The 8,920-nt window shown below is 35.7% G+C and overlaps 1 protein-coding gene across 1 annotated transcript; it reads right to left on the reverse strand.

The window, feature by feature from the left end:
- Window positions 1-132: 132 nt before the first annotated feature.
- LOC123307230 (prostaglandin reductase 1-like) lies at window positions 133-5,946 on the reverse strand. The gene is made up of 6 exons (XM_044889458.1): window positions 5,412-5,946; window positions 5,257-5,353; window positions 2,914-3,090; window positions 2,538-2,811; window positions 446-551; window positions 133-387 (listed from the first exon to the last, which is right to left on the reverse strand). Exons 1-6 carry the CDS (start codon window positions 5,617-5,619, stop codon window positions 158-160), a joined length of 1,092 nt encoding a protein of 363 aa, XP_044745393.1. The 5' UTR covers window positions 5,620-5,946; the 3' UTR covers window positions 133-157.
- Window positions 5,947-8,920: the final 2,974 nt, after the last annotated feature.

The following is an 8,920-nucleotide window of genomic DNA, read 5'->3' on the forward strand; positions in this document are numbered from 1 at the left end:
AATGACACTTGGTTGCAAATCACACAATGTTGATAACAATAATCTGGTAATAAAAAACTTTTTTTATTAAGGAATCTGCTGAGTTGTAGGTTTAAGAAATTATTCCAGATAGGTATGGGTAAAAAATGTGAATTCTCTGAGATAATTTTTATTGCAATCAAATTTCAACAATAGCTTTTCCATAGTTAGCACCCTTTAACATTTCTGTAAAAGCCTTAAAAGTGTTTTCAAATCCTTTTGTGATAGTTTCTCTATTCTTCAGTCTTCCTTCTTTCAACCATTGAGCATGTGTATAGACAGCATCATTCCATTTATTACTGAATCTCTTCACATGGAATCCTTCCATCTTCAACTGATTGAAGACCATTGACCCTTGTACAATAGATGCTGAAATCATGTCACATTTTTTCCTTGATTTGGAATTATGTAACTCCAATAAACTAACCTTTAGCTGTCTCCAACTCATCATATGCTGATATGGCTCCACATACAGATATTCTCCCAAATTCATTCATCTGTTTCATGATTTGGCTTGAAATTTCACCACCAACCTATAGTGAACATTATTTTCCTGTCAGTTTTTATTGGTTTTACTAAGATGCAGTTTTATCACAATTTTTCAATTCTCCATTACTTTTTATGTGAATATTGTTTTTCATTATAGTATACATCGCTTATTATTTATTTTCTAAGTGTGTAAAGTCATATTTTCCCGCTCGAATTGGTGTTGATGCAATCGCGTGCGGGAAAAGCACTTCACGGATGTTTTAGGAACATTATTTTTTCTGAAACTGTTTTTTCATCCTTTTTCCTTCAACTATTTCACATTCGAAGTTGTCATTTTCTCGTACCATCAGTTCGGGAAAAAATAATTAATTTCTGTTAATAGGAGAACAAGAGGGGAGAAATTCACTTTCAAGCACCAATACGGGAAAGTGACACTTTTGAAAATGAAATGAGTGCGAGAAAGTAGGTAAGATGGGAGTACGTTATACATATTTTACGTTATAAGATATTCTTATTCTTTCGTGGGCGGGCTTCAAAAATCTTAGCCATACATTGAGGAATAAGAAAGTCCCTATGTGTCTCAAGATAGCATTCTGCCTTTTATGACATATGGCATGGAGACGGTAACCCTGACGGTGCGGAGCAGGCGAAGACTGAAATCCACTCAACGCGCGATGGAAAGGGCCATGCTGGGGGTCAGCTTACGAGATCGCATCCGTAGCTCAGCCATCAGAGCCAGAACAAAAGTCTGCTGTGTTATTGAGAGAATAGCAAGACTGAAATGGAGGTGGGCAGGATACATGGCCAGAAGCGAAAACGACAGGTGGATGAAAAGAACCCAACAGTGGAGACCTTGGACGTGTACTAGAGAAAGAGGCCGTCCCCCTCTAAGATGGAAGGACGATATCGTAAAGACAGTGGGGACAGGCTGGATGAGAGTTGCCCAGGACAGACAGGAGTGGAAACAGATGTTCAGCAGTGGACGTGCGAAGGCTGAAGAAGAAGAAGATATTCTTATGCATTGCGTATCCATTTAGAGAAGTGTATTTCATTATTGTATATTCTCAGTGTTGAGAAGACCAAAAATTATAGTAGGTTCATGCAGAGTTCCCAAGAAATGAACCAATCTAATAGGCAGACGGCGAACACATGAACGCTATCTGCCAATCTTAGTTGATAGGAACTCTGCGTAAAATCACCATTAGAAGCGTGGTGTGGCATTGCAGCTAGAGAATACAGAATTTCACTGAAGCTGCATCCACATCATAGACACTGTTTAGTCTATGATCTACATTATGACGCTTTGTCGGCAAGGCCGATCGGCAAAGCCAGCGAGTGAAGAGGCAACCACCTATATGTCGGCATCCCCACTATCAATTAACATCGGCCTCCTTTGAGGGAGACCGACACTTGAGCGATCTTTCATCGGCATCGGCACCTGGTCGGCTTGTGTTTTTATTAGTGTTCTATGGGCTTGTCGTCACTAGCCGACGGACTGTGTGCGTCCACATACACACAGGACACTAATATACACATACACAGATCGGCTTTGCCGAGCGACGCTGCCAATCGGAAAGCACAGAAAATTGATGATTCCCCTTAAATTCTCAATTTATTCTAGAAGTGGGGAAACTGCAATTGTAACTTCAGATCTTCGGAGGAACTGCCATGAGTGCCTTGCAGATTCAACAAATTCCTCTCATATTGAGTTATCCCTGTTAGGATAATGGCATATCGATCTTATTGTCACGAATATTGCAAATCATAGCCTACTTGAGATGATTGCTAATAGGCTGTCAGCAAACAAATTGTTAATTCGACCTGGGCAAGTGATCTTTTTCATCGCCACTGTGCAAAAACTTCGCTTAATTCTGACTCATTCAGAGGGCTTCTGATTGTTCTGAATGATGAACCCATTAATTAGTAGGGGCGTTACTGACGCCTTGTTTGCTGGGCAAAAACAAGTACACGAACGTAAATTTTTTTTATTGACCTATGATATCAAATTGTTGAAAATTTGCCATACTCACATTATCGAAGTAACAGTTGACACCATTAGGAGCTAATCTTTTTAGATCTTTACTGATGTTATCCTTTTTATAGTTGATGTAACCATCGAATCCGAGGTCCCCCGTAATCCATTTTCCCTTTTCTTCTGATCCGACAACGCCTATAACTGTACACTGTTTATTCTTCGCTATTTGCCCAACGATATTCCCTACCGCCCCAGCAGCCCCTGTCACTACCACTGTTTCACCTGGTTTTGGCTGGCAAATATCCAAAAAACCAAAATGTGCAGTCACTCTGAGAATATAGAATAACGATGATGAATAAAACAAGTGATAATTTTCTAATGCATTAGTCAATGATTGGGTAAATATGAAATACTAAATAAAAAGAACTCACCCTGGCATACCTAACAAACCTAGAAAAAGTGATAAAGGAGCATCCAAATCATCAGGTATAAGATATTTGGGTAAAATGCCCTCCTGAGTATCGTTGAGAACGTGGTGAGTTTTCCATCCATAGTAAGAAACTACATGCCTTCCTGTAGGAAACTTTGGATTTTTGCTTTCCAAGATTCTGGGAAAGGATGAAGTTGATGATTTTCAATACATTTCTACGAAATATATATCGAACATATTGATAATTCTTTTGATTAACTTCGTGAATTTATCTGCTTATAGATTAGGTACAATTTCCCAAAATTTTCCTATGATATAGGGTCCGGCAGAAATGAAGGGTACAGGGAAAAAACCATTGATGTCAATTTTTGTCCGAAAATGAGTTAGACATACCATTCGATTCAGAATGAAAAGTAGTATATTATGATATATTAAAACAGGCATGAAACATAGCTCAGTCATACGTTAAATCGCTTCCGAAGATTTACCGTGCAGGGAAAGAACTAACGATTCGATCGATATACGGAAAGAAAAATCTCTAAGTTATTTCATGTAATGCCGTAATGCACTCATTTTATGTATAATAATATTAATAATGTTCATTTCGAGAACAATAGTATTTAATTTGTCATATTTCAAATAATATGAACGGATTTTGTAGTTGAAAACGCGTTTTTCTCAGCTATAAGGAAAATTGACATCGATGGTTGTTTCCCTATACCCTTCAAATAAGGACGGGCGGTTTCAAAAAAATCATAAAACTGTTATTTTCACTCAAAAGCCAAAGCAAAGATCACATCAGTAATGTGTGGTGACGGTGAGGTGACTGTTTTTGACGATGCATTGCTTGAGGCGTTCTTGGAAGTTCGAACCTGGTTTCTAGGTTTGGTGATGTTCATTGGACCCCTCAGTCTCCAGATTTTTCCACATGCATTTTTTTCCTCAGGGCTCGTGTATACGAACAGAGAGAAAGTCTTCGTGAACTTCCAAGAATGCCTCCCAGCAATGCATCGTCAAAAACGGCCACCACACATGACTGATAGTATCTTCCGCCCTTGTCATAAATACTATTCCATTGCGAACTTGACAGCGTCAATAGATTTGCTTTTGAGTGAAAATGACCGATTTTATTTTTTTAAACCGTCCGTCCTTTCTGCCGGACACTGTACTACATGAAAAAATCATAAATTTTTCTTTGAACCATGTCTTCGATAGGAAGAAAGGTGGAATATAAGTGTAGATAAGACATCGCGTGCGTTTTAGCCTACTAAAGGCACTCATTGGCTATTGGCAAATATTGATTTTTCCAGCTCTAGAAATTCAAATAAGTGAAGGAAAATGGAGAAAAAAGATCGTAGAATAAAAAATGTTCCAAATCATGAATAAAGTGTCTTTCAGTCTTTCCCGCACTCGACTTCTTGCCCAAACTTCACCTGTGGAAAAATATCACTTTCCGCTCTTGTTAGGAAAATAAGTACCTACATACCTATATTTCCTAACGCGAATCTTTATAATTTTTTTCTATCATGAAAAAATGATTATCGATATACTGGATGTAAATGAATAGTTTTGAGAGAAAAATTCTTGATTTCTTCCCTTGTCAAAAAATAGTGTGGGTACTTCATATAAATTTTTTCATGGAGCAGCCCCTGCTTAGAAACAGTTTCCTAAAGATGTCATGTTAGCAATTTTTAATTTTTTTGCTTAGAAACCACAACTGACAGTTCTATGGGAGCGAGGAGGCAATAAAAACAATTTTGATGGTGTTTCAGTAGTATAATTGCAAGGGGTAGAAAAAGCCATGCACACCTAAATTTTTCTCGCAAGAAATCTTTCTCATTCAAATTAATTTTTGATAGTTGGTTTCATTTTGTAATTTCTTGCTTAAATCAACGGTTTTAAAGAAAAAAAATATCAGCAGGTACGTAGTGTGGGTCTAATAGGTCTGAATTATTTTCGAACTTAAATTTACCTATAGGCGAATATCATGCTGACATTAAAGGGGAACGCCAACAAATTTTTTTGGATTGCCTTTTCTCACCCATATATAGAATATATGCGGTCAGTTCTTTTGGTTTCTAGGAAAAAAATTAAAAATTGTTTTTCAGGTGTCATCTTTAGGGAGCTGCTGAAAAAGGTTATCTGAAACACCCACACTATTTTTTGACAAGGAATCAACCCTTAAATTCTATTCATTCACACCGTTATATTCCGGGCAGTTTTTTGAATGAATGATTCCTTTAAATGTTTTCCCAAACCATTGATTTTCGATTGTATTTCAAAAATTCATTATTTCAAAAAATATTTAGTGGTCCTGTCCTGTCCCCTTATGAATTCTACTCACTTAGCAACTTGAGAACCTAGGATAACATCTCCTGGTTTTTGGAAGTACGCCCTTTGATAAGGATCCACACTTATATACAGACTTTCGCATAGGAATTCTATAAAAAACGAGGAAAATTGAAAAACTGATGACAGTCCTTGTGAAATGCAACTCACCTCCATCTTTCAATGGTGGCAGTTCTTCCTCCACAATCTTCACATCTGTTTCTTTAGGAGCACCCACGAACTGTCTCTGCAGAATGAATTTCTTCCCTTTCATCGTTGTTGAGAAACTAGCTGCTAGGGAAGGATGCTTCAAATATGATGGATCACATTTAAGTAGATGTTTCGAAAACAAGGAATGAAAATGCGCGATCTTGTTCATACCTAGGTGGTAACTTATTTTTGTTTATTTCAATGGAATATTTTAAATTACAAAAATCTATGGATGCTTTCGTTAACTTGACAACAATATAACCAAACAAAATACTTTGTTGTTGCTGGGAGAGATGATTATTTATTATGACTTGAAAGTTATCTCTATTATCACTGTTAGATATCACTTATACCAACAAATTATAGTGATGATATATCCAAGAATAACTGTATCCCACTTGAAAAGCCTGTGAAAAAACCAAATGGATGCACTTCACATTCCATTGATCCTGTAATGAACGTAGCCTAAACAGCAGACACTCATTAATTTGGATGATAAAGTTGTCCGGTTATCCATGAATAAGAAATCTGAAGCAGGCTACCAGTAAAACTATATTATGTATTGGAACTCTGGCGCTTTAATTGTTAAGGCGCCGCTTAACCCATCAAAACTCACAAGTTTGCCATTAGCGGAGTTTGGTGGATGGACGGAGGAGCATTGGCATAAAAAATTAATATCTAATTGAAAATTGACAGCTGAATTTTATGTAACTCAGGATTGCCGTTTCATATTGAGTAAAACAAAAAATGTTTTGGTCCTTTCCAGTGGCGCAGCCAGAAATTTTGTTTGGGTTAGAGGGACTAACTAATTAGTTATAAAAAAATTATGGATACTGCATTTTAATGGAAATAGCCTTGAAATTTTCATACTTCCAATTTTTTTTTAATGAATTCTTCCGAATTTGGAAAAATTCGAAAGACAACATCGATAAAGAATTCATATTTTGGATAAATTAATACCAGATAGCTGCTCCCTCCTAAGATTGCACAAGGTGGTAAAACTTGAATTATGAATATGACTTGTCTGACTTTGAATTACTTTAGCTATACTCCATTCACTTCTATTTTAGCACTCGGTTGGCCTTGGAAATTTGACACATTTCACTCTGTATAGTAGGAAAATGTGGGGTTACGACGCTTGTCAAAACATTTTTGGGTTTTAAATCAACGCTATGTTGCCCGTTCTACGTAAAAGTTTCTGATATTACGTATTTTATCACAATGTCGAATCTCTTCGGAAAATATGTGACGAACATTATACAAACTGATTGAAGGCATAATAAATCTAATTATTTGCATGGAAAATACAAGAGATCAGTATAATTTCATAATATGCACTAGCTTGAGGAGAGGTAATGTTCGTTATCTTCTTTGGCTAAAGTTTGAATACGTTACATCAGTTGTAGATTTCAAAAATATTAACCCGAAGATGAAATGCATATGATGCAGTAGTTGGGAATGGGACCTATCTCTCGAAGGAGTTGACAGATAATAACAAAATTGTTAAATTCTTCAACAAAAATCATCTTGCATCAATGGAAGTGAAAGGAATTGAAGGAAGTTTCGAATCAAGATGTACTCCACCTTTGAACAAAAATTTCACATGAATTAACAGGACAACTGGCTCGTATTTGTAGCTGTTGATCATTGATATAATAATAATAATTAGGTATTTATTGGCACTTTAAGACATTTACAATGTATAGGACAAGTCAAACGAAAAATAAAAAAATAAATTTTCGGGAACTTATTCTACGATGACTTTCGTCGAAAATCCTGTAGTAAACTTTTCGCATGAATTCACTCAAACATAAAATTCTCAAATGTCACCACTTTTTTGCGTCTCCCAATAGAAGGAAATTCTTTGTCATCCTCTTCATTCACAATCTTTCTGATTGTGGAAATATTCAGCTGAAATATAAGTCGTTTAGATTCAGATGGAACATTATATAAATTCTCTTACATTGAATATGTTCGCTACCGTCTGACGTATTGCGGATTTTAGAATATCAGGGTACCTATAACTATTTGAATGAGCGGACCTGAATTCTAAATAGTACTTCCTGAAACCCTGTCTTTTTTTTTCAATCACTTTCGGCATTTTCGTAAAAAAAAATTGATATTAGTTGTGGCAACGGCGTTATGACATTAACGACATTTCAATAGTGCCAACCTTACTCCTTTCTTGTTACAAAAACTTGAGAAAATTATTTCATGGCCAACCGACTGCTAAAATAAATGTGAATGGAGTATAGATAATTGAATTTTTATTGGTATTATTAGAATTGCAAAGCTACGCTGTCTTAAAATGTAAAATGACATAAAGCTTTTCCCTTAAAACGGTACATAATGTATTTGTTACTCATTAAATTAACTCAATTACTGAATTACATGAAGGTTAATTAGTTTAAACCTTCCTTATTTAACATTTATAGTTCTCCATTAATAGTTCTCCGAATAGAATACTTTTTTCCTTGGAAATTTCGTTGAAATCCACTTCCTTACACTAAAAGTATTTATTCCTATATTGAAAACCATTAACATTCCGCTTAGACATAATTTGAAAATAGAAATGAGAATACTTTTTTGCTTGAATGAATTCCTCATAATCTTAAAAATATTGAGGAATAATTAAGTCCTCCGATGATTTCTCCATATATGTTGTGATTTCGGTTAAAACAATACTGATTTTTATTCAGAATAATAGATCAATTCGTATTCGTGTTTCCCTAATGCTTTTTTTTTTGGCCAATTTACGCCCATTAAACTCTAAAAGAGTTGAATTGAACTCTAAAAGAGTTCAATGTAAATATCTCCCTTCCTGTACCTCTAATCGTTTCTGTATTCATTATGAAAGTTGAAGATAAACTGTCAGATTACATTTGTTCCGTTATTCTTGAATCATTAACTTCAAAATAAGAAAAAAAACCACCGCGCTAGAGAATGTACAAGTGACGTTTTTTTTGCAAGTTTGGCGCCCTCCCACACATTTTCATCGAGCTCGAATTGTCCGATTAAGGATTAAGAGAATATATACTTTTCAACATGTAATTAACCACATATATCTTAATCTGACACGCTCGAGTATGTACAGGGTGCGGGCAAAATTCGTTGTCTACTGAGAGGATCTCGAGAACTATAGTAGCTAGAAGAAAACGGATGACACATTTCCGAGCTCATTTTCAGAGAAACGAAGAATGGTGAAAACCGCAGCCCCCTACGATACTTCGTTTTTGAGTTTGACAATTTGTTATTTTTGAATTGAAAAAAAATCTTTTGTCAGTAGATTCTACGTATGAAAGTGCCTAAGAAGGTTCAAGTTTCAGTTCTGTAACTTCAAAAACAAAAAAGTTATGAGAACTTTTCGGAATCGTCAAAATCTGAATTTTTGTCATGAAAAAAGAGCTCGAGAATCTATTATCCGTTTTCTACTAGCTGCTATAGTTCTCGATTTCCCCTCAGTAGACAAC

The sequence above is a fragment of the Coccinella septempunctata genome, chromosome 2, assembly GCF_907165205.1.
Source record: "Coccinella septempunctata chromosome 2, icCocSept1.1, whole genome shotgun sequence".
In the NCBI taxonomy this organism is placed as follows: Eukaryota; Metazoa; Arthropoda; class Insecta; order Coleoptera; family Coccinellidae; genus Coccinella; species Coccinella septempunctata.

Bases quoted from the DNA above. Each gene is read 5' to 3' on its own strand.
- LOC123307230 (XM_044889458.1), bottom strand. From the start codon at position 5,619: ATGAACAAGATCGCGCATTTTCATTCCTTGTTTTCGAAACATCTACTT. The intron at 3,091-5,256 runs GTGAGTAGAATT...ATCCTTTCCCAG, and splicing joins CTAGGTTCTCAAGTTGCTAA to AATCTTGGAAAGCAAAAATC. The intron at 2,812-2,913 runs GTGAGTTCTTTT...CTATATTCTCAG, and splicing joins GGTTTGTTAGGTATGCCAGG to AGTGACTGCACATTTTGGTT.